Source organism: Elephas maximus, chromosome 22 (genome assembly GCF_024166365.1).
Source record: "Elephas maximus indicus isolate mEleMax1 chromosome 22, mEleMax1 primary haplotype, whole genome shotgun sequence".
Taxonomy (NCBI): domain Eukaryota; kingdom Metazoa; phylum Chordata; class Mammalia; order Proboscidea; family Elephantidae; genus Elephas; species Elephas maximus.
Genome location: NC_064840.1, coordinates 14471391 through 14497437, shown reverse-complemented (window position 1 = coordinate 14497437; position 26047 = coordinate 14471391). Strand labels below are relative to the sequence as shown.

Sequence of the window (26047 nt, the reverse complement as noted above, 5' to 3'; positions counted from 1 at the left end):
GTGTACTAAATGCCACTGAATTATACACTTAGAAATGATTAATTGTTGTGTAAATTTTGCCTCAACTAAAAACACACAAAAACCAAATAAAATATAAAAACAAACAAAAAGGAGCAGGAGTTAATCAAGACACGAGAAGGGGGATGGGTGTTTGAGGCAAAAGGATCAGCAGGTGTAAGGGGAGCATGCAGCCCACTCTGGAAGCTCTGTGGCCTTGGCCTAGTTACTCAGTGCCTTAGTGCCTCAGTTGTCTCATCTGGAAAATGGGATAAGAAGAGTATCTACCACATGGGCTGCTGTCAGAATGCAGTAAGTTAACGTGCGTAGGGTCGTTATGCGTTGGAATCGACTCAGTGGCATACAACATGTGTAAAGAAATGAAAGAAGTAGGGTCTGGCTAAAGGAGAGAGAACAGAGTGAGGGGGCAGGAGGGAGTGGAGACCAGAAAGGATGCTGGACAGGTAAGGACCAGCAGTGGAAGGCTGCATAAAGCTCACCTGCCTCACTGGTACGGGTGATAATGAACCCACATCCTCGTTAAGTCTTTTTATCTTTTCGGCATCTCAAGCGGGACATTGTTAACACCTTAGCTTTCTGCGGGAGAAACTCAAGAAGCCAAGGGACTGACTTGCCCAAGACCCAGTGGCTGAAAAGTATCAGGGTTAGGGTTGGCCCGGGTGCTGTGGCATCTGGTCCATTTAGTGCCTAGCAATAATCCCTTGGTCCTAAGCAGCAGCCACGGCCTTGGGAGTTGGAAGACTTCTGTTCTTATGCTGATTCTTTAACCGATAAGCTGGTATTTTCTGGACAACTTACCTCACCCCTCTTTGAGCCTCAGTGCAGTAGGCTGAATTAGGGCCACACGAAGACACCAGGTCCTAATCCCTGGAACCTGTACATGTTACCTTATAAGGAAAAAGGGTCTTTGCGGATGTGATTAAATCAAAGATCTTGAGATGGGGAGACAATCCCAGATTACCCAAGTGGGCCCTAAATGCAATCACGTGTGTCCTATAAGAACGAGGAGGGGGAGAGTTCATACACAGAAGAAAGGGAGACAGTGTGATGACAGAGGCAGGGAATAGAGTGATGCGGCCACAAGCCAAGGACAATCAGCAGCCATCAGAAGCTGGGAGAGGCAAAGAATAGATTCTCCCTGGGGCCTCTGGAGGGAGCACAGCCCTACTGACACTTACATTTTCGCCAAGAGATACTGATTTTAGACTTCCTTTCTCTAGAACTGTGAGAGAATAAATTCCTGTTGTTTTAAGCCATCGTTTCAGTACGTTCTTACAGCAGCCACAGGGATATTCTCAGCTTTTCATCTCTCTGAAGAGGTGATGATAAATTCTCTCTCACAGAGGTGTGGGCAGCCTTAGATGAGTCAGGTCATGGGAAAGAATCCAGCAAGAACCCCGAATGAGTAGGTGATGAGTAACCATTAGCTTCTTGCCTTCCTTATCTTTCTCTCAAATTCACTGTAGCTCTAAAGACCTGGGCTGCAATTCTAATTCTACCACTACGAGACACTGTGACCTATCCAGTGTTCGATCTCCTCATCCCTAAATGAGTGTAATGGTACCTCTATTACTGTTCTAAACCAAGCCAAACCAAACCCATTGCCATCGAGTTGATTCCAACTCAAAGGGACCCTACAGCACAGAGTAGAACTGCCCCACAGTGTTTCCAAGGAGTGGCTGGTAGATTCGAATTACTGACTTTTTGGTTAGCAGCTGCACACTTAACCACTGCACACGAGGCTTCCATTAGTGTCTTAGGGCTACTGTAACAAATTTCCACAAACTTGGTAGCTTAAAACAACAGAAATTTATTCCCCTACATTTCTGGAGGCCAGAAGTTCAAAATCAAGTGTTAGTAGCACCGTACTCCCTCTGAAGGTTCCAGGGGAGAATCTTTCCTTGCCTCTTCCAGCTTCTAGTGGTTCTAGGCATTCCTTGGCTTGTGGATGCATCACTCCCATCTCTGCCTCCATCTTCACATGGCCTTCTCTGTCTCTGTGTCCTCCCTTTCTCTTCTAGGGACATTTGATGATCTAATCTTGAGGTCTTTAACCACATCAGAAAAGCCCCTTTTTTTCCCAAATAAGGTTGCATTCACAGGTTTTGGGTGGACATTATCTTTTGGGGGGCCACCATTCAACCCACTACAGTGCTTACCTCAGATGATGTCATAAGGCTAAGTGAAATAATTCATACCTAAAGCATTCTTAGCATAGAGTCTGGAGTACAAATTTGCTACGCAATAATTCCAAGCTATTATTGTTAAGGCTATTATTATTCTAGGCAGTCACTGCTGAGCTAGCTTTCTCACGTGCCTAGGTTCACATCTCCTGTCCTCAATGGTCATTCCCCAAGATCTCTTTATCATCTGCCTGCAGGCCTTTGCCTATGATCCACTGCAAGGCATTACTGCCACAATTTCCCCCTCTTGTGTCCATGGCAGACATCACTAATCGATCACAGAGCTCTTTCCTTCTGAGCCTCAGTTTTCTTTCTAAAACATGCTCCTAGAAGCCACGGAGTGTCAAAACCTATTGGGGCTATTCTCCCCTGAGAGATGCAGAGCCCAAGGCAAGTCAACATGCTTCTCTCTCTCAGGTAAAATTTGGATGAAGAGGCAGCCTTCAACAATGAAACTTAGAAATGTAGGAACTTGGAGAGTTGAGATGTGACAGAAAGGCAGATACAATGAAGAGCCATGCTCAGCTTAAAGGACTTATAAGAGGTAGATGATGGACAAAAAACAGTGGGCAGTGGTGGTTTCAGTGGCAGAATTCTCACCTTCCATGCAGGAGACCAGGTTTGATATACACCAATGGACCTCATGCACAGCCACCACCTGTCTGTCAGTGGAGGCTTGTGTGGTGTTGTGATGCTGAACGGGTTTCAATGGTGCTTCCAGACTAAGACAGACTAGGAAGAAAGGCCTGGCAATTTACTTCTGAAAGTCAGGCAATGAAAACTCTATGGATCACAACGGTCCAATCCACAAGCATTCATGAGGGAGGTGCAGGACTGGGAAGCACTTTGTTCTATTGTGCACGGGGTTACCATGAGTCGAGAGCCAACTCAATGGCAGCTAACAATAACAACAACAGTTACAGCAGATGGGATCTACTAGGTCAGGTTCTCTTTATTTTATATGGTGACATCAACTGTGCCTGTTCCCGTCTTTACTCCTCCAGAAGGCACTTTGAGTGCCTGCATAATTAGCACGATTGGGGTTGCCTGGTGGCCACAGCCAGTGCCTACCTTGGACTTGACAGCCAGGATGATCTTGGGCAGGGCCACGATAAGGCACTTGAGGGCGATGGTGATATACTTCAGCACAAAGTCTGCGATCCCCACGATCCACAGCAGGTCGAAGAAATCCAGCGTCTCCAGGTTGGGCTTCAGGAATATGAGGCTATGGGGGAAGATTCCCAGAGTCAGGATGCTCACTGAGGGCGTGACCCTCAGCAGCTCTGCTACTCATACTGGGAGCCATGTAATATTATTGAACAGGGACTCAGACATCTTCACCCTATCCCTGAATCTGCTACTCATCTGTTGTGTGATCTCAGGAGAGTCTCTTAACCTCTCTGAGCCTCAGTTACCCCAAGGGTTAAATGAAGAGACTGGCCTAGAGCACTGCCGTGGTCCCTCTAGTTTTATGGGTCCACAACAAGCTTCACAAGAAGAGAGGTGGAAGGAAAGGAAGGAGGAGGGGAAACTGATGTGCCAGGGACTCTGCTAAGCTCTTTACTCACTGTATCTCATTAAATCCTTGCAACAGCCCTGCACAGTGAACACTGCTTATCTCCACTTTATAAGTGAGCTGCTAAAGCTTGGAGTGTCCAGTCCCCAGTGGGGATGGTGCAGGACTGGGTCACCATGCTTTGGGGCCCGACTCTGTGGCAGCTAGAAATAACAACAAAGCTCAGAGTTACCCAAGCAAAAGGTAACTCATTTGTGATAAGCACAAAGACATTCGCGTCAGAGACCTGAATGTGAATCTAAGCTTCTCCATTTATTTACTGCCTAGCTCTGCGCAGGTAACATCATCTCGGAAAGCCTCAGTGTTCTCATCAGCAAAACAGGAATCACTCCCTCCCTCATGGTGTTGTTGGCAGGATTCGATGTGATAATGGACACAGCGCAGTCTCTGCCATGCAGCAATGATGATGAAAACAGAAACTCTACAAGGCAGGCACTGTTATCCACCCCATTTAAAAAAAAAAAAAATTTTTATCCACCCTGTTTTCCAGATGAGAAAACTGAGGCACAAAAAAGGTAAAGTAACATGCACAGGGTCACACAAAACGGAAAGGACAGAGGTAGATTTGAGCCCAGGCATCTTGGTTGCAGTTAGGGCTCTCAGACCTAATACTACAGCAGTGTTACTTAGAGCGTGGAAACCCATTTTACCTGTCCGTGACCAGGTAAGTTAAACTTGCGCTCAATTTCTGTACTTATCTCGTTGCAGACAGACAAGAAACAGTTCTCAGCGTGGTGCTGGCCCATGGACCACACTGCGAGTAGCTCTGGTCTCCACCACCTCTGAGGATGATGATGTTATTTGTAATAACAGCAGCTTAAATGTTTCTGGCACCTTACACCATGGCAGCCTGGCTCCTTGCACTTTATATATTTCAACTCATTTCATTTTCCCAAAGATGCTATGAAGCAGGTACTACGACTGTCCCATTCTGAGTAAAGGAAACTGGGGCACTAAGAGGCGGAATGACTTGCCCATGGTGTCTCAGCTAGAATGTGGAGCTGGGACTGGAAGCGGCACTCAATCTGTGTGGGTTCCCCTCTCCTCTCTTCTCACTGGATTAGTGGCTTTGAGCAGAGGCCAGACTGAGTCCCATCTGTCTCCGCCAAAGCAGGGAACAGTATACACAGCACAGAATAGCTGCTTTCTAAATGCTATGCAAGTACTCTGCCAGGCTGTCTGAAACGGGTGCAAAGTGAGGCCTCCTTATTGTAGCACGGTAGGAGTACAAGGGGAGGCGGGCAGAGATAGTTCAGTGGTAGTATTCTCACTTCCATGCAGGAGGCTCAGGTTTGATTCCTGGCCAGTGCAACTCATGAGCAGCCACCGCCCATCTGTCAGGGAAAAGCTTGCATGTTGCTATGGTGCTAAACAGGTTTCAGCAGGGCTTCCAGGCTAAGATGGACTGGGCAGAAAGGCCTGGCAATCTACTTCTGAAAATTCAGCCAATAAAAACCCTATGGAGCACCACAGTCTGTTTCACACCAATTATGGGGATGGTGCAGGACCAGGCAGCGTTTCGTTCTGTTGTACACTGGGTCACCGCGAGTTGGGGACTGACTTGACAGCAGCTAACGATAACAGGAATGCACTGGCCTCTGTTTTATTTTAAAAAATATCTATTTCTATTAGAAAAAAGAAAAAGAAAACAATACATTTCTATTTATAGTAAAAACCTTAAAAAAGCTAGAGCAGGGCAAAAACAACGTTAGCAGGCAAATGTTAGCAAAAAAATCTATGTTGGTAGGCAATCGCTTGTAAAACCACCAGTGTCCTTCCCACATCCCAGCTCTGTCTCTGAGGGATTCCTTGCCTTCAAGTCTGAGCGGCCATTCATGTAAGGTCGGTGGGGTCCCGTAGGCTCTAGCTGTCTCCCAAGGAGCAAAGTATACTTGGGGGACTTCTAGGCCCTTCCTGATGAGTCTCAGCCCAGGGAAGGCTGGGGCTGAATCTGCCCAGGATTCAGGGACCAATCCCCAACATCTGGGATTCTTAATCCCGTCACTTACCAGCTTCGTGACCTTTGGCAGATAATTTAATCTCTTTCAGTCGTTCCTAGTTTCCTCATTTCTGAAACCAGAAGCAAGCTAACTCTTACCTTATCCACTTGAACAGGCTAACTAGGAAAATGAAATGTTAAAAGACAATCGAAAGTTTCTGATAAAGTATGAAACATTTGACACATCATAACTGTACCATAATTAATATTATTATTTTATGACTAATTACTGTAATTACTGGCAGTGGCACCTAATGAGAAATAAAACTGACAATAAAATATTTATCAGTTCATATGACTGGTGTAAGGAGCCCTGGTGGCACAGTGGTTAAAGCGCTCAGCTGCAAATCGAAAGGTCAGTGGTTTGAACCCACCAGCCACTCCATGGGAGAAAGATGTGGCAGTCTGCTTCCATAAAGATTACAGCCTTGGAAACCCTATGGTTTCCTGAAGGGTTGCTGTGAGTCAGAATCAATTCAACTGCAATGGGTTTGGTTTTTTTCATAACTGGTATGTTATTAGTTACATAGTTAATTAAGTTATTATAGTTCTCTGATAGTGTCATTGGGATGGAGATCCTCCTTTCTAGGAATATAACAGTGATGGTGATGTCAAATCTTTTAGTTCCTAGAGGATTAAATTAAATTTCTAGTACTTTAAAAATAAATACAATTATCAACCTGTGGAAAAACACCCTTGCACCCCCCCAAAAAAAAAAACTAACAGGAAAAGCACAAAAATGATGAAAAGAGAAAATCCTGATAAATGCATTTAACACCAACCAATGCCTCTGAGATAAAACACACAAAGTGTAAGTCAGGTCTCCATCTAGCTGCAATCATAGAAAGATAACAGAGAGGGCCGACTGTGGAAGTCAATCAGCTAGCCTGGGATTATCACAGGGAAAGGCACGACCACAGACCAAAGAGGGACCTAGGACCACCAAACCCTCCCTGTATTATAAACATGGCAGGGTGCCACCAAAAAAGGAGTCCTGGTGGTACAACAGTTAAGTGCTCAGCTGCAAAGAGAAAGGTTGGAGGTTTGAACCTACTCAATGGATCCAAGGAAGAAAGACCTGGCAATCTGCTTCCATAAAGATTACAGCCTAGGAAACTCTATGGGGCACCTCTGCTTCGTCACGTGGTATTGCTGTAAGTCAAAATTGACTTGATGGCACCTAATAAGAAATGGGTGTATAAACCAAATTTAGGAATGCAAGTAGGCAGCACCACAGACAATCCCCCTAATCAGTGGTACAAACAGATTCAGAGAGGTATGGAGCACAGTCAAGATGCGGAACAAAGAAAGGAAGGGTTTTTGGTTGGGAAAAAAACATACGTAAAACTAAGCAAACCTGGGAACTGTCTGAGAAGTTTCTTCTGCTAACCCTGGTCAGGTCGGCACAGTTGATAGGTTATTATCATTTTACACTCCTTCTATTAACCAAAAAGCCTGGTGGCATAGTAGTTAAGTGCTATGGCTGCTAACCAAAAGGTCAGCAGTTAGAATCCACCGGGTGCTCCGTGGAAACTCTATGGGGCAGTTCTACTCTGTCCTTTAGGGTTGCTATGAGTCGGAATCGACTCGATGGCAATGGGTTTGGTCTTTTGGTTTGCTATTAACTAATGGATTCCTGTGGCACAGGTAACTGTGTTCACCACAGTTCCCCCTTCCTGGGAATAGACGAAGACTACATTTCCTAGAAGGAGCCCTGGTGGTGCAACAGTTAAGTGCTTGGGTGCTAACCAAAAGGTTGGTGGTTCGAATCCTTCTAGTGATTCCATGGGGGGAAGACTTGGCGATCTGCTCCTGTAAAGACTGCAGCCTAGAAAACCCTATGGAGCAGTTCCACTCAACTGCACATAACAGCAGCAACAGCATTTCCCAGCTTCCCTTGTAGTTAATTTGGGGCTGTGTGATTGGGTTCTGGCCAATGGGATGTAGGTAGAAGGGATAGTCACCACTTCCAGGAAGTGATGTTCCCCTAAAAGCCCTTGTGGGAGTCCTTGCTTCCCTATCTTCCTCTGCCAAAGTGACCTTGGAGGCTACATGTTCCAGATGGTATAGCTAAAAGATGGGGGAAGGCTGTCCAACCTGCATTGGGTTGTGAATGAGCAAGAAATAAACTAATGAGAAAGTTTTTTGTTTTACCCAAATGCTGTTGAGTTGACTCTGACTCAAGACAACCCCATGGGTATCAGAGTAAAACTTTGCTTCATAACATTTTCAATGGCTGTGATCTTTTAGAAGTAAATCGCCAGGTCTTTTTTCTGAGGGACCTCTGGGTAGATTCAAACTGCCAACCTTTCAGTTAGTAGCCAAGTGTCCAATTGTTTGTGAAAGTAGAAGTTTGTTATAGCAGCAATGGCAAAACTGATCCTGACTGATACAATTGTGCTGTATGGAAGGGATCATGGATGGGAGAAGGTGGAGACTCAAGCTCGACAGAGTCGGTCTGGGATTAGTGCTGTCTTAGTCAGCCCAGAAGGGTTGGATTCTTCCAAGTAAAAGAGAAAAAAAGGGTGTCAACGGTACCATCCCTACTTCCAGAGGAGATGGGCAGCCAACCACACCTAGTTCTCTGATGATGTCACTGGGATTGAAATCCTCCTTTCTGAGAATATAGTTAGCAAGGTGGTGTCAAATCTTTCCAATTCTAGAGCAAAGAGCAGAGGTTCTTAACCCAAGCTGTGCATGTGAATCAAGAGGGAAGTTTCTGAAAACTGCTGATGTCCATTCCAACTCAGCCCAATTAAAACAGAATTTCCAATGCACAGCAAGAATTAAGAACCAGAAAACACTTGAGAGGTTCTCAAACTTCCGCATGCCTCAGAATCACCTGAGGTGGAGAGGTAGGGGGAATGGAAATCAGTAGATAGCAGACAAGTGTCAACTTCGGTGAAGGGGAGGACGACACACAATACGGGGGAAGTCAGCACAACTGGACCAAAGTGAAAGCATAGAACTTTCCTAGACACATCCAAACACTTTGAGGGACCAGGCAACATCATAAAAAAGGCAGATTCCTGGGCCCCACCCTAGAGATTCTGATTCACTAGGTCTGGGGTGGGGCCTGGGAATACACATTTTTACAAGACACTCTCTGGGTGATTCTGATGAGAGATGGTGGTTAAGACCCTAAGCTCTGGACAGAGTTGGCTGTTGGGTGGCTGGCTCTGCTGTCCAGAGCCATGTGACTCTGAAAACATGTACTTGGCTTCTCTAGGGCTCTGTTTCTTCACCTGGGAAATACACATAGTGATACCTTGCTTGGTCACTGGGAGGACAAAATAAGAAAAGGTGGTGTTGGTATCACCTGCAACCAGATTTGAGATCTGAGACAGCAGTAAGGAAGAGGAGTCTGCTCTGGTCCGTTTCTCTCCAGCCACTCTGGCTCTCTCGCTCTGTGCTGCCAGTCTGATTCGGCCCTGGCTTGACGAGGGCACAGAGGTCTGAGCCTGTGAACCTGACCGTGGCCAGAGAATAGCATTCAGCTGGAAATCTACCGAAGGTTCTGGGAAACTGCACCTCCTCTGCTCCCCACCAGGAACCACATAACTAATGCAGGATGTGAGATGGGTGTTGATGCCTTGGAACAGCCTCTCCAAATTGCTTTTTTGGGGTGGTCTTCAGAGGGTAGGGTAACCGTTCATTCCTCAAAGTGCATTTTCAAGGCAGATGAACATCATCAGAAAGCCTGGCTCGAGTTTCACCTTGTCCTAGAGGCTCTCCCTGACGGACATTCTTCCCCTCCTTCTTTCTCTCTTCCCCCAGCCCCCAGCTCATCCACAAGAAACTCTTCTTTCAATCACAACAGTCCTGCTGGTTTCTGCAGTGGGCACCTCCAGCCTGGTGACATTCTCTAGCTCAGTGACTCCCTAATATTTTTTTTTCCCACCATTACATACTGGTTTTTTACTTCATTACAGTTTAAAATTAGAATCGTAATACAAATTCATTGTAAATCTTCCATCTATTCAAATCAAACATACATATTTTTAAATGAATCTAAATTTATTCCACCTAAAGGACTGCTCTTTATTAATCCTTTGGTGTTAAAATCCCTTTCTTTTAGGATATAATGGTGGGGGGGGGATCATCATTTTTTTTAAGATGTTCTTAATTAAAAGAACATGTTGGTATACATGGTGGACCCCTGGACTTTGTTTTGGGGATGTTTTAATGGTCTGTGAAATCCCAAAGTCTAGGAACCATTTTTTTTTTTTTTTTAATAAAAGCCATTAATTTATTGAGAATCATGGTTCACTATGACCATAGCAATGTAAATATTGCATTTGAAAGCCGTAGTACAAGCAGCTAACATTTAACTTGCAGAACAGTTCAATTTAACGAGCACTTAAGCAGCTCTTGCCAGCTCAGCACTACCGTTGTTGTTGTTAGGTGTCGTTAAGCCGATTCCGACTCAGAGACCTTACGTGACAGGGCAGAATTGCCCCCATAGGGTTTTCTATATTCTTTCTGTATTCTTTACAGAAACAAATCGCCAGGTCTTTCTCCCACGAAGCTGCTGGGTGGGTAGGAGCTGCCAAGCTTTCAGTTAGCAGCTGAGCACTTAACCGTCGCACCACCAGGGCTCCTTAAGCTTGGTATTAGTTAATTTATTTGTATTCACCTGTAATAATGACGTGGTATGGAAAAAACTCAGCATGCCACCATAACTGCCTAAAAGAGAAGACTGTACTTTTGCACGGTGTCTGGCTGTGTAAACTATTGATAAAAAGAACACAGTATTCGGCGGTGCCTTAACCCAAAACCCTTAGCTGATTCTGACTCAGAGCAGCCCTATAAGACAGAATAGAACTGCCCCATGGGGTTTCCAAGGAGTGGCTGGTGGATCCAAACTGCTGACCTTTTGGATAGCAACTGAGGTCGTAACCACTGTGCCACCAGGGCTATTTTTTGTTTGATATGGATCTGTGACTTCCCCTCGGTCTCCTAGGACCCTTCCGCAAAGAGCCCTCAGATTCTGTGGAGTAGCTAACATGGGGTGTCTTCCCAACCCGTGCCTCTCTACTCTGAAAACCGCTCACCACAGCCATTCTCGGGTAAAACCCCTACATCCCCACTGGACTCTGTGGCCCTGTCCTGCCACAGCTGTCTGGGCCAGGACTAGACCCCTGACCTACGAAAAGCCAATCAGGGGCTCTTCTCTTGAATTGCAAAGGAGAAATAGAGACTGCCAGCAAAAAAATCAAATCATGCCAATAGCTGGACATCAGAGTGAATGTCCATGAATTCTGGCTGTCAAATTCCGGAAATTTCCCTGGTTCCTGTCTTTTTTTCAGGCCTTCTTCTTAACCTTTTCTTGAATTGTTTGAGCCCCTGGATCATGCAATGCCTAAAGAAAGAATGCCCGACTGGCTAAAGTAGTAACCCTAAGGGCCCTATTTGATAGGTTTTCTTAATATAGTTCTGGGCACACACAGCGGAAGCTTCAATAAATGCTACCTGTTGACTTAAAGTAATACACTGCTAAATAAAAAAGAAAGGGTTATTAAATGGTATGTTCTGTCTGATAAAACTTCCATAACAAATATGCACATATACGTAAAAATTAAGAGTTTCTGTTGGGTGATTGGAAACCCTGGTGGTGTAGTGGTTAAGTGCTATGGCTGCTAACCAAAGGGTTAGCAGTTCGAATCCACCAGGTGCTCCTTGGACTGGGTTTGGTTTTAGTTTTTTGTTGGGTGATAGGATTGGAAATGATTTTGGGTTTTTTTTTATGTGTTTTCCAACTTTTTACCATTAAAAATAAACTACTTTTGAAATTAGAAGAATAAAGTTAATTTTAAAATTCAGAGACTAAGAAAAGATACAGATGAACCTTAAATGCATATTGCTAGGTGAAAGGATCCCATCAGAAAAAACTACATACTGTACGATTCCACCTATGTGCCATTCCGGAAAAGGCAAAACTACGGAGACGGTGAAAAGATCAGTAGTTGCCAGGGGCTCCGGGGGGCAGGGAAAAGGATTAATAGGTGGGGCATAAGGTATTTTTAGGGCACTGAAACTATTCTTCTAGATACTGTAAAGGTGGAAGTGACAGACATTTGTAAACACTCATAGGACTATACAATGCAAAGAGTGAACTCTAAGGTAAACTATGGACCTTAGTGATACCATATCAATATCAGTTCATCAGTTATAACACAGATACTACACAGATGCAAGGGAATAATAAGAGAAACAGTGCACAGGCAGGAGAAGGAATAGGAGAACTCTCTGTACTTTTTGCACAATTTTCCATAAACCTAAAACAGCTCTAAAATATAGTTATTAGAAAATTCTGATATATTTATTTATTTGACAAATATAATAGTGCAAATGCTATGAACTAAGCACTACGCTGGGCACCAGGGGAAACTCACTCCTAACTGACTAGCAACAGTCCTGAAAGAACTTAGTAAAGACAACTTTTGGCCTTTTAACACACTTATGTGAGTGAGCGAGCGAGGTCCTGCCTGCTTAGTTAACGCTGGCAGATCTAGGAGGGCAGCTTCCTTGTTTCAAAAGAATTTCTAGGGGGTGGGCTACCAATGTGATGGGGATATTTTAAGGAAGTTTATGCTAAATCAGGGCTAAGTGATCCATTTGATTTCTCTGGTTTTGCCGCACGCCTGTCACATTGCACAGAACGCTGCGGTAATAAGTCACCTGAGAAGTTACATGACTGGGTCAAGAGCCCTGTACCCTTGTTTCTGCCCAGCTCAAACCAGATGAGTAGACATTTTTACCCTCTAATTAAAAAAAAAAGCACTATTATTTTTATGAAAAAATACATATTCATTACAAAAAAACTATAAAATATAGATGACTACAAAAAAATAATAACCCACCTATCTAAAAAATTACAAAAAAACTATAAAATATAGATGACTACAAAAAAATAATAACCCACCTATCTAACACCTAGAGAAATATAACTAATATTTTAGGTTAGGGGTCTGCAAACTTTTTCTGGAAAGGGCCAGAGTGTAAATATTTTAGGCTTTGTAGGCCATATGGTCTCTGTTGCTATGACTCTACTCTGCCACTGTAGCAGGAAAGTAGCATGTAAATGAATGGGTATGGCTGTGTTCCAATAAAACTTTATTTATAAAAACAGGTGGATGGCTGTAGTTCGCTAACCTCTGTTTAAGTGTGTATCTTTATAGACTAAAAATATATATATATACATTAATATAATTTTTAAAAGCTATTACATTCATAAGGAAGAAAAAAGACTGAAGAGACAAAAGGCTACACAGTGAAAAGTAAGTTTCTGATCTATAGTCCCCATCTCATGGTCAGCTACTGTTCCAAGTTTCCCATGCATCCTTCCAGAAATATTCTAGGTCTGCACTGTCCAATACGGAGGCCACCAGCCATACTGGGGACTGAAATGTAGCTAGTCTGAAATGGCACGTTCTGTAAGTATAAAATATCAGGTTGCAAAGTCTTAACATAAAAAAATGTAAAACATCTCAGTAATTTTTTATATTGATTGCTTATTGGAATGATAACATTTTGGGTACGTCCAGTGAAATAAAATCTACTATTAAAATTAATTCCACCTATTTCTTTAAAAAAACTTTTAATGTGGTTACTAGAAAATGTAAAATTACATATTTGGCTCACATTGTGTTTCTACTGGAGGGTGCTGCTCTAGATATATGTGTGTATATAACAGGGAGGAATTTGAAAGTTACTGCTACATCATTCTCAGGTAAAGGGATTCGGTGTCCCAAGCCCACCAAGCCCCGACTCCCCTTCACACCATTGTAGGAGTGGAACTCTCCTGCTGACCTGTTGTATAGCTGCTGAGAACTGAAGGTGTAGAGCACATACAGGGTGTTCCCCGCCAGAAAGGCCAAGATCCACAAGATGACCAGCACCGACCTCTTCTCCTGGAGAGAAAGCAAGAGACCTGTGGGAAAGCTGCAATGCACCCATGGCAGAACACTCTAGAATGTTCCGTGATGAGTACCAACTTTTTCCTTTCTTGAGGGTTTGGAGAAGGCAGAGCTGATGCTGAATGGAAGGACATGAGCATCTTTCCATTTCACTTGAACTCAAGGGGTGGTCACAGAGAAGCTGACAGAGTGGTGGAAACCTTCATGGAGAACTATCCAGAAACGCAGGAAAGCACTGTGGTTAGCAGCACAGACTCTGGAGCTGAACAGTCTAGGTTGAAACCCTCGGTCTGCTACCTGGGAACTGTGCAGCCCAGGCAAGCCACTTAAACTCTCTGTATTTCCCTATTCTTATCTGCAAAATGGGTATATTAGTAGCTACGTTGCAGAGTTCTGAGAACTTGTGTACATAAAATGCTGAAAACTGGCTGGCACACAGCTATCTGTTAACTTACATTTATTGCTAAGAACTGAGGCACAGAGTGGTTAAGTAACTGTTGCTCAAGGGCACATGTTTTAAGCCCCAGTGTCCTCATTTGGAAATGGGGTGTTGTTAAGGATTAACATTTCTACAGGCTGTCCCTGAGTTATGAATGAGATCCATTCCTAAGTGTGTTTTCAAGAATTTGTAGGTACATCAGAACAGGTGCATATGGTTCTTATTTGGCCTTACCTGCCCTGGTGGCACAATAGTTAAGAGCTTGGCCGCTAACTAAAAGGTTGACATCTCAAACCCACCAGCCACTCCTTGGAAACCCTATGGGGCAGTTCTACCCTCTCCTATAGTGTCGCTACAAGTCGGAATCAACTCGAGGGCAAAGGGTTTGGTTTGGTTTTGGTCTTAGTGCAAGACAAGGGCCCTTGTGGTACAGTGGCTAAAGCACTCAGCTGATAACCAAAAGGTCGGCAGTTCGAACCCACCAGCTGCTCTGTGGGAGAAAGATGTGGCCTTCTGCTTCTGTAAGGATTTATGGCCTTGGAAACCCTGAGGGACAGTTCTACTCCATCCTATAGGGATGCTGTGAGTTGGAATTGACTCGATGGCAGTGGGTTTGGGTTAGTCCAAGAAAAGGCTCAAAGACTTTTCAGTGATTTAAAAGCTGCATGTGTACCAAGTGAAGGTGATTGTGATGAAGAATTTGTTGCAAGTGGGGGTTGGTTCAAGCGTGTCAACGTGAGGGTGAATTTACGTAACATTAACGCACAAGTACGAGTTGTCTGTGAGTCAGAAATTCACAACATTCAGTCTGGTACAGACACATATTTCAGGCTCACTAAATGCTAAGTCTGATTGTTAAGGCTTTATGACCCAGCAGTAGATTCAGATCTACTGGTTAGAAACATCTGCTCTAACTTTTCCTGGAATGGACTTCTGGGACACTCCCCAGGGCTGGTTGTTCATTGCAGAGCCGTATTTATAGGATGGAATTCAAACTCATACACCTTGACCATTAAAGCCCTTCACAATCCAGCCCCAAGTATCTTTCTCCATCCTCATTTCTGTTTACTTTCAGAAAGAGAAACGGGAAACCTTTCTCAATTTGTCATTTCATAGTAGCTTCTCGGCCTGAGAGCAAATCCTTGGAAATGTTCGGAGGAGGTACAGAGCAGAGCGTGTGTACCCTGGCAGACAGACACAGACCCCTCTGCTGCTAATGCTCAAACCTGCATCTTTTCCTGGACCAGGGTGGCTGCAGGGCTGGGATAAGATGAGGTCATAACCTTCCCAGTGTAACCTTGCCTGTGGTCTCAGTAAATGCTCAATACGCACTGTCTCCAGACACAGCCCAGTGCCCCACGTGCTGTTATGATACACATGTCCACAGAGTGGACAAAATAAATGGTGCATCTCCATCTACCCATTATTCCAGGAGCATTCAAGGTCAACGACCCTAGAAACCACCTCAAACAAACCAACTGCTCTTATTTATCAATGGGATTAATCCACTTGGCAGTCCTTTTTACCCCAATAAATAACAGACTCCAGTTTAATTCTCGGTAAATCCAGATCAACGGTGGAGCAGAAAGGGGGCAGAAGCCATGCTCTGAGCAGTTACACTCTGAAGGACAAAGGGGGTAGCTGTCTAGTAAGAAACTGAGATTCCTAAGCTTTCTGACAGTCACATGGAGCCTCTTTCACAGGAAATACACGCATTCAGGCAAAACGCCACGTGTAGCTTCATAGGGTTCCAGGACTCCTAGAAGCCTGCCCACGGATCCAGGCACACTCTAAAAAAAAAATACTCTAGGCCCCTAAAATTCAACTCAAGGCCCCATCTGGGTCTTATTGCCTTTGAGAGGGAGCCAGCCTCCAAAGCCTCCCACTGTGGTACTGAGTTTACCTGCTGTTTTAACAACAGCAGCAGGAGTTTAAATGAAGTGGATGAGACTAAGGGTCAAGAAGAACCTCTGGCTCCAGTCCCAATTGTGGACCTCAAGGTGCTCATGGGTCAAATGGAGGCTAAGCTGTCCTCTATGCCTCAGGGAAGCCTAAAGCAATTTTGAGAAAGCAGAGGGCACAGAGAAAGGTCAAAGGTGAGGACAATCACTATGAGATCCCATGTGCAGTAGAAATCATAAGTGTAAAAAATATATGAAAAAAAAAAAAAACTGCCATTAAATGTTTCCTGTGCTAAATACCTTCCATGCACAATCTCATCCAGTCCTCTCAATGGGTCTATGATGTTAGCACGAAAAGACCCTTCATCTGAGGCAGCAACCGGAGGCTGAGGTTACCAAGGTAATCTGTTCAAAAGCTCACAGTGGGTGGAGGAACTGGGATTTCAACCCAGGATGGGCATAGGCTCTGGGTCAACCATCTGGGTTCAAATGCTGAGGCCACCACCTACACTGGCTGTGTGACCTCAGACAAAGAACTTGGTGTCTCTGAGCCATTGTTTACTGATGAACTGGCAAGATGACATATGCAGTGGGCTTAGACTTGTGCTAGGCAAATAGTCACTAAAAAGCCAATCTTACAGCGGACTCACGATGATGGTGGTGAAACCCAGTAGCACCAGTGGAACGGTCTTCACTGTGAAGGTGGGTTGGAATTGAGCTAACAGACTGAATGCCAGAAGGGTGAAAGGGACTGGGCCAGGAGCACACAGAGGATACACTGCTCCTGGGGGCTGCAGGAGAAGGATGGCATTTCTGGGGATCTGCCCACAGGTGGCTGGCAGAAGAATGGTCACCAAAGATGTCCACATCCTAATCCCGGCAATCTGTGAATACGTTAAGTTCCATGGCAATGGAGAATCAAGACGGCAGACAGCATTAAGGTTGTGATTCAGCTGACCTTAAAAAAAAGGGGGGATTATTCTTGATTACCTAGGTGCACCGAATGTGATCATAAGAGCCCTTGAAAGTGAAAGGGGGAGGCAGAAGAGAGTCAGAGGGAAATGTGACATTGGGTGAATAGTTAGAGAGAAGCAATGCTGTTGCTTTGAAGATGGAGGAAGGGGCCATAAGCCAAGGAATGTAGGAGGCCTCTAGAAGCTGGAAAAGGCAAGGAAACAGATTTTCCCCTGGAGCCTCTAGAAAGTAATATCCTGATCCCTTGATTTTAGACCCATTTTGGACTTCTGATCTACAGAAGGGTAAGGTAATGAATTTGTGCTGTTTTAATCCACTAAGTATGTGATCATTTTTTGTAGCAGCCACAGAAGACTAATACACCAGGTGACTCACCTTCAGCGAGACCTGTTCTCGGAGCGTAGAGTTGGCGTAGGCGAAGGTACTGGCCATCCCAATGCACACAGCAATGCCTGCGGGATAGAGGAGGGTCCAACAATACTGACTTATCATCAGGCTTGGCACTGGGCCTGTGAGGGCCTGTGAGCAAAGTTAAAAAAGACCCATCCCTGGTGCCCTCGGAGCATACAGGCTACTCACACAAAAAAAACTCACAGAAGAGGGAAAATCCCACTTCTGGAGGGTTTGGGCTGCCATGTAGACGACTGGGAACCCTGACCCACTCTGAGGATAGGCATCTGATTTAGGGATGGAATTTAGGCCACTGTGGGGCATTTTACTGCACTATAGGACTATGGGCTCTGTAGACCTGGGCTCAAACCCAGGCTCTGCCACTTCTTCTGTGTGTGAGCTTGGGCAGGACACCGCACCTTTCTAAGCCCGTTTCCTCATCTGTAAAATGGGCAGAATAACAACAGCAGGCACTTTGAAGTGATAATGTCTAAATTGTATTATCTCTAGCTTTAGTAAATGGTATCTATATCATTTCACTGTTAAAAAGAACCCAAAATACGTGTTTGTAATAAAAGCACACAAAGAAGACGGCAACACCATAAAGAATTAAAGTGTAATGTTAAAGGAGAAAAAGTTTCCAAGCTGACAGGTAAATATCATCCAGGCAGCAGGGAGACATACTTGAATTTTTTTCTGTATTTCATTTCATTGTTCCCAAGCTTTGCCAAGCTGGAATCCTGGAGTTTTCCCTGAGTAGTGATTTTTATGGAGTCCCTGGGTGGTGCAAGCAGCTAATATGCTCAGCTACTAATTGAAAGGTTGGCAAGTCAAGTCCACCCAAAGGTACCTTGGAAGAAAGGTCTGGCAATCTGCTTTCAAAAAATCTTATGGAGCAGAGTTCTATTCTGCTATACAGGGGGTTGCCACGAGTTGGAGCTGACTTGATGGCAACCAGTGGGTTGAGTGATTTTCACATCCTACTTTTGGTTCCCGTAGACAGGATTCACATTTTATACAATACGCTGAAGCTGTCATGCTGCTCAGTAAAAAAAATTAAATATCATGCTCGGAGCCAGCTTTTACTTTTTTCACAGTATACGGACTCCAGGTATTTCCCCAAATCGGCTTTGTAAGAGATGGTGCGTTTCTTCACTGGATACATAGAAAATCAAAACTAGTTAATGTCACAATCTCTCCTTCTACTCTCCTATTTGATTAAAAAAAAAATTGCCAAGTGAAGAAGAAAACAACCACACTCAAGAACAAAACTTAGCTGTGCGTATGCCGAAATTCAAGAGAAGGTGGGGCATGGTCACTTCCATTTCCAGGACTAGAAAATGAGTTCATCCAGTAGCACGCCCCCCCAAGAAACGTGGGGTGCTTTGAGTTGGCTGGTGATTTGGGGGACAAATAAGCCTAATCTCCTCTGGATATTTTCTTATGGCAGGCAGTAGGCTACGCGGTATTTCCTACCATAAGACAAATACAACCACTTTGAGAATTCCTTTGGGGCACAGCAGCATCGTGACCACAAAACAAAAAGAAATAACCGTAATAATAACGGTAGAACACCCATCGTTTATTGAATGTTAAGTACGAGCTAGGTACTAGGCTAAGTACTTTATGAATCATTACCTTATTTCCTAACAATAATAGGTGATACCTATTGAGCAGTTGCTATGTACTGGAGCCCTGGTCGTGCAGTGGTTAAGCACTTAGCTGTTAACCAAAAGGTCAGCAGTTCGAATCCACCAGCTGCCCCTTGGAGCCCTAGAGGCAGTTCTACTGTCCTATACGGCTGCTATGAGTTGGAATTATCTCGATGGCAACAAGTTTGGTTTGGTGCTATGTGCGTTTCTTTGCTAAGTATTTTACGTCTTCATGATAAATATCAAGCGTGTAATTGTTTATGCCACCCAGGGACTCCAAAAGATACAATAAAAATAATAATCTACACTTACACAGCACTTACTACTTGCAGGCACCGTCCTAAGTGCTTTACAAGTATTAACTCATTTAAACCTCACTGCAATTCTCTGAAATATGTACTATTAGAATCCCCGTTTTATAAATGATGGAACCAAGGCGCAGAGAGGTTAAATAACTTACGTAGAGCCACACAGCTAGGGAGAGGCAGAGCCAGGATTCAGACCTTATTTACTATACTGCTTCACACCAACCAACCATCTGAGGACATTTCTATCATTACCACTTCCAGACAGATGATAAAACTGAGGCTCAGAGAAGGCAAGTTACTTGCCCAAAGTCACACAGCTCATCCGTCAGGATTTGAACCCAGGTCTGACTTAGAATGCCACACCACTATGCAAAAGGAGCCCTGGTGGCACAGTGGTTAAAGTGCTCAGCTGCTAACTGAAAGGTCAGTGGTTTGAACTTACCAGCTGCTCCAAAGGAGAAAGATGTGGCAGTCGGCCTCCATAAAGATTACAGCCTCGGAGACCCTATGGGGCAGTTCTACCCTGCCCTATAGTGTATCTGTGAGTTGGGACTGACTTGACGGCAATGGGTTTGGTTTTTTGGGTTTTTAAGCACTATGCACCACGTCAGAGCCCTGGTGGCACAGTGGCTAAGAGCTCAGCTGCTAACCCAAAGGTCTTGGAAACCCTGTGGGGTTGCTATGAGTCAGAATTGATTCCAGGGCAACTTTTTTTTTTAATGCCGTCTGCCTTTACAGCCTTCACCTGGCCCGGATTCACAGGTTCCAGGTGATGCCCCAGGCTAACCACACCCAGGCACTCACCCAGCTTATGCTGGAAGCAGACTTTGGCCAGGAGAATCAGGATAAATGGAAGCCCTTTCTGAAGCCAGCAGATGACAGCCTTTAGCTCTGACAGGGCAGGGGCGGGCGTCCCGGGCTGGTCATCGTTCCCCTCTTCTGAGTGCCCACGGTGGTCCCCGCCCACGTGCTGCAGCAGCGAGCTCCCGCGGTGGCCGTGGTGGAAGTGGTGCGGGGGCTGGCGGTGGTGGTAGGCACCCCCCTGCCCCCGGTCCCCGGCCTCCTCCCTGGAGGCCGGCATCTGGATGAACACGTCTCCGCCACTGGCCGAGGACCCCAGCACCAGACTGGACGGGAAGGGGTTGGCAGGGATGCTGCCTGTGGGGAGGCCGGTTAAGCCAGTTAAGCCCGAGAAGAGTGCTGGGGGAGAGGTGGTTTCTGCCTTCAGACTTTCAAAGACGCCACCTTCATCCACACTCGCCTCGGAGCTGAGCGCTTGACTGCGGTTTCTGGGGGCAGGGGGAGAGAAAACCCACCAAGTCAGGCAGATAGAAAAATAGACACCATTCCAGTGGAAGACTGGGAGCAAACAACAGTATCAGCAATGACAGAAATAGGGTCATAACCTTTATTGAAAACTTCTTATGTGCCAGATACTTTTCTAAGTGCTCTGCCTAACAAAATCATTAAATCCTCCTATTAACCCTGTGGGTTGGTAATAATAACAACAATAATGTAATAATAATATAGAAACTAACCGCTACTGTGTCAACTCCCACTCACGATGGCCCCATCAGTATCACATTAGAACGGTGTTCCCTGGGTTTTCTACGGCTGTGGCCTTTCGGAAGTAAATCACCAAGTCTTTCTTCTGAGGCACCTCTGGGTGGACTGAAATCTCCAACCTTTTGGTTAGCATTTAACCATGTGCGCCACCCAGGGACCCCTAGTAATAATATCCTTATTTTACGGATTAAGAAATTGAGGCACACCCTGAGAGTACGGCCCCTGGACACACTTAAGCTCAGTAATGAAGTCACTCCTGAGGTTCACCCTTCAGCCAAAGATCAGACAGGCCCATAAAATGAAACGAGACTAAATAGGCACACCAGCTCAGGGGCAAGGACTAGAAGGCAGAAGGGGACAGAAAAGCTGGTAACAGGGAGCCCAAGGTTGAGAAGAGGAGAGTGTTGACATGTCGTGCGGTTTGCAACCAACGTCATGAAACAATGTTTATTAATTGTTTAATGAGAAACTAGTTTGCTCTGTAAACCCTCAACCGAAGTACAATTAAAAAAAAAATAAAGAAACTTAGGCACAAAGAAATAGGTAACTTGCCCAGAGTGGTACAGCTGGTAATCAATGCTTTAAGGGAGACTCGAACCCAGGCAGACTAACTCTAGAGTCCACATCTTAACCACCATACTTTACTGAATAGGAAGCACAGAATTCTACGACTCTAGAATAACCTCAGAACTCAATGGCCCTGGCTCTAGAATCAAGTTCAACGGCTCCCAGTTCCCAAGGGAGTTCAGCCTTGGCCATAGGTGGTATTTGGGGGGCAGTAGATTGTAATGGGAAACCTGGTTGCGCAGTGGTTAAGAGCTATGGCTGCTAACCAAAACGTCGGCAGTTTGAATTCACCTGGCGCTCCTTGGAAACCCTATGGGGCTGTTCTACTCTGTCTTACAGCGTCACTATGAGTTGGAATTGACTCGACGGCAGCAGATTTAGATTTTAATGGGAAGAAGACTTAACAAAGAGGCCCATATTCAAACCCCAGCTCCATCCTTTCCAGAGGCCTTAACAGCCCTGCACTCAGTTTCCTCAGCAGGAACCTCATTCATGCAAAGAATGATTCCTGTGGCGGGATCACATTTAAAAACACCCCTTGCATTGTACCTGGTAGACAGTAAGTGCTCAATAATCATCTCTAGTCCTTATGGAAGACTTCAGGCCTCTGGTGTCGGAATCAGGCAAAGGGTTCAGTGGCCCTTTCAGAGCCACTGCTGGAGGAACAGAGAGCTTGGGGTCACACCTCTGGGAACCAAAACCCCAAAAAAACCAAACCCATTCCCATCAAGTTGATTCTGACTCATAGCGACCCTACAGGACAGAGCAGAACTGCCCCGTAGAGTTTCCAAGGAGCGCCTGGCAGATTTGAACTTTAGTTAGCAGCCGTAGCACTTAACCACTATGCCACCAGGGTTTCCCTTCTGGGAACAGAGAGCCCCAAACTGGGTATAGTTTCTCAGGGACACCCTGTCCAAAGGTTCTGGATACCATCTCTCTTCTCTTGGACTTCTTCTCAAATAGAATCATGATGTGGAAACTCAATCTACACAACAGATATAAGTGCTTGATGTGTGTATGTATGTGAGGGGCAAAGAGCCCCCAAGGCACCTCCACAGATCCTATGACACTCCAAATATACCCTGAGCTTACTGAAAACAAGAGCTGAGTTTCGTTTCTCCTCCGGACTCAGTCCTGGGGCACACAGTGGGTGCTTAATAAATGTATGCCCCGTATCTTCTAGTCAAAAAATGCCAGCAGGAAGGAGGCTCCAGAGAAGGTTTTATACCACTTTCACACTTGACCCTGTATAATCTATTTTTCACTCAGAAACCAGGCTGCGTTTTTAAAAAACACATATGCGATCATTTCACTATTCTTCCAGGGCTGCCCATTCTAGACTGCTTGCTGCAGCCCAAATCAACCCCCACTTTACAGATAAAGAAACTGAGGCTCAGACAGATGCACTTGCCAGAGTTTATGATCCAGCTGTAAACTCCAACCTCACCATGTGCCTCTTTCTCACTACTCAAGTGCTTCCTTCTGTAGGGCCTTTGCACTGGCTGCCATCTCCACCCCACCTCATCTGTGTAACTTTAGCTCATTGATCAGATTTCAGCTAAAATCTTTCTTCCCAGGTGGAGCCTCCCCTACCTCCCAGACAATGCCAAGCCCCCTGCTCCGTGTTCATGTTGCACCTTGTTATATGTTGAATTATATCCCCCCCAAAAAAATGCTAACGTGCTAACGTTCTAAACTCCTGTACCTCTGAATGTGACCTGACTTGGAAACAGGGTCTTTGCAGAAGTAACCAAGTTAAGATGAGGTCACTAGGGTGGCCCTAATCCAATATGACTGGTGTCCTTATAAGGAGAGGAGAGAAGACACAGGCAGATACATAAGGAGAAAGCCATGTGACAATGGAGGCAGAGACTGGAGTGATGCATCTACAAGCCAAACAATGCTGGCAACACCAGAAGCTCAGAGAAAAGCACGGAAGAGATTCTCGCCTAGAGCCTTCAGGGAGAGTATGGCCTTGAAGTTGAACTTCTAGTCTCCAGATGGTAAGAGAATAAATTCTATTGTTTTAAATCACTCAAAAACTAAACCAAACCCACTGCTGACGAGTTGATTCCAACTTGCAGTGACCCTATCAGGTAGAGTAGAGCTACCCACTAGGGTTTCCAAGGCTGTAAACTTTTATGGAAGCAGACTGCCACGTCTTTCTCCCGTTGTGCAGCTGGTGGGTTCGAACTGCTGATCTCTCAGTTAGCAGCCAAGAGCTTTTAACCAATGTGCCACCAGGGCTCTCTTTAAATCATCCAGTGTGTGGTAATTTCCTACAGTAGTTAGGAAACTGATACCCTAACCTCACCTGCATGGGATTGACCACAGCAATCGTTTTACTGCTTATCTCTTCTTCTACTCCTATCAACCTTTCCCAATACTGGCCGCACACTATCATCACTCAGGGGAGCTTTAGAAAAAATACAGGTGCCCGGCCCCACTGTAGACCAGCTGAACCAAAATCTTAGAGTGTGGGCCCAGGCATTTATATTTCTTTCAAGTCCTCCGCCACTGCGTTAGCCTAGGCCTTGCTCCAGGGGACCAAAGACCACTGCCATTGAGTTGATTCCGACTTAGAGCGACCCTACAGGACGGAGCAGAACTATTCTGCAGGGTTTCCAAGTAGCGGCTGGTGGATACAAACTGCTGACCTTTTGGTTAGCAGCCAAGTTTTTTTTTTTTTTTAGCAGTCAACTTCTTAGTCACTGCGCCACCAGGGCAGCACACACAGAATGCTTAATAAATATTATTTGAGAGAATGAATGAATGAGCAAACTAAAGGCTCTGAGAAGGCCTGCAGTTGAAAAAACTAGCTTTGTTTCAATCCAGTGTTTCTCAAACTTATTTGATCATGGAATTACTACCTTTTTTTTTTTTTCATGGAAAGCCTATTAATATCTTGCAGAACCCCTGTTAAACAGTAGAGGCAACACCAGTCTGGAGAAATCTCAGGGCTGGTTCCTTTGGCTTTGAAAACTTGACCTAGGGTTAAGTTTTCATAAACATTGTACAAGGTAGGGTACTTGTTGAAGACAGCTACTCATTCCCTGGGTGCCCTGTCCCTGCTGGCTTTTGGAGCCAGGAAGTGTGTGGTCCAACTCCTTTGGGTTCTGGATAATAATAATAATAGTATTAATAGTGACAACAACAACCAACACCATGGCTATAATCCTCAAGGGTCCTTGAGCTTTTTCTGCACTTCAAGAAGCTGATCAGAAAGCAGAAATCCTGGCAGGTGCCCATGTTGGCCCATGTGGGGACTATCCTCTCTCACCTGCTGTCCCATGGGGCCCTAGAAAGCCCTCCCACCCTCCTTGAACTTGCCAGCACTCTGAGTTCACTGGGCTCTGGGGACCTTGGGTATTCTCAGGGGATACTCTGCCCACCAAGGGGCTTTTTATAGCTGGCCTGCCTTCCCTGGGCCTCTGCCCAGCATGCAGCTGAGATTTCAGCCTCACCAAGAAAGAATATTCCTTAGGGGCAGAGGCTGTGTTTCCAACTTTTTCATTTAAGGGCTGGAGCTTGAGGCAGCCCAGGAGAGGAGAGCAGGATTGAACCGTAGCTGAAATATGGCTGGCTCAAAGCACAGACTTCGGGGGGCCAATGGACTGGGCCCATATCTCCGCCCTGCCATTTCCTGCCTGTGTGACTTTAGGTAATTGGCTTCCCCTGGGTGATTCTGGGCTGTCCCCCTCACCATACGAAGCCCAGTGCTCCCTGATGGCACCAATATGCGGGGAGCCTACCTTTCAGGTGGAATGTTATCCGTGTTGCTGCTGTGGCGCCTCTGCATTTTCCTTAACACCTGAAAGCCAACACAGGGCGTGAGCCAGTTTCCAATCGCTCCCATTGCCTGTCAGGTTGCTATGGTAATCATAGGGCGGTAATAATCATACTTCACATTCCTAGAGTACATATACATTTTCAAAGCCACATTTTGGTCTTTTAAGCCATTCAGCCCTCAATTCAACGTTCAATCCTATGAGGACGGAATTGTCAGCCCATTTCACAGATGAGGATGAAGAGACCCAGAGAGGGGTCTGAAGGGAAGGTGAATGGAGAAAGGAGTGAATCAGGCAGCAGTTGAAGAAGGGGCTGGAGGTGGTCAAGTGAGCAGTGAATGACTGGGAGTCAGGAGACATGGGTTTGGGACGGATGCTGCCCTGAACTTGCTATGTACCCCTGAACAAATCAGTAGGCTCTCTGGCCCTCAGATTCTCCACTGTTAAACAGGAAAGGGTGGAGTGGCTGACCCCAAAGCTTCCTTCCCTTCTCACATTTAATAAAGTGGTAATGGAGACGTGAGTGCTAATGGAGACACATCACCTGGTTCACTGTGAGGAGCCACATGGACTTCAGAACTCCATGTTGACGACACCTGGGGTGGGCATTCAGGGCTCCTGGTGGGGTTGTGATCCCAGGATCCCAGAGAGAGCAGGCCTCCACCTCCTTTTTCTCTCCAGAGGGATGCACAGGTCAGGGGAGCTTGCAAGACTGCAGACCCTGGATGGGACAGATACCTGCGTGAACAGTCCATGGGACACCTTG

At 45.4% G+C, this 26047-nt stretch overlaps 1 protein-coding gene and 1 non-coding gene across 3 annotated transcripts in view; both read right to left on the bottom strand.

The window, feature by feature from the left end:
• The window catches only part of RNFT2 (ring finger protein, transmembrane 2), a 72497-nt gene that overhangs the window by 44084 nt on the left and 2366 nt on the right, over positions 1-26047 (bottom strand). The window contains exons 2-7 of one of the 2 annotated variants that reach the window (XM_049866532.1): positions 25826-26019; positions 25246-25304; positions 20165-20649; positions 17386-17462; positions 13589-13689; positions 3273-3426 (exon numbers count right to left, since the gene is read on the bottom strand). In XM_049866532.1, the coding sequence (XP_049722489.1) occupies positions 3273-3426; positions 13589-13689; positions 17386-17462; positions 20165-20649; positions 25246-25304; positions 25826-25849 (900 nt within the window). In that variant the 5' untranslated portion in view covers positions 25850-26019. The remainder of the gene's footprint in view (positions 1-3272; positions 3427-13588; positions 13690-17385; positions 17463-20164; positions 20650-25245; positions 25305-25825; positions 26020-26047) is intronic. The other variant, XM_049866531.1, reaches the window with a different exon arrangement.
• LOC126066182 (small nucleolar RNA SNORA15) lies at positions 10401-10541 on the bottom strand. The gene has a single exon (XR_007515034.1). It is a non-coding gene; the product is annotated as a small nucleolar RNA SNORA15 (small nucleolar RNA).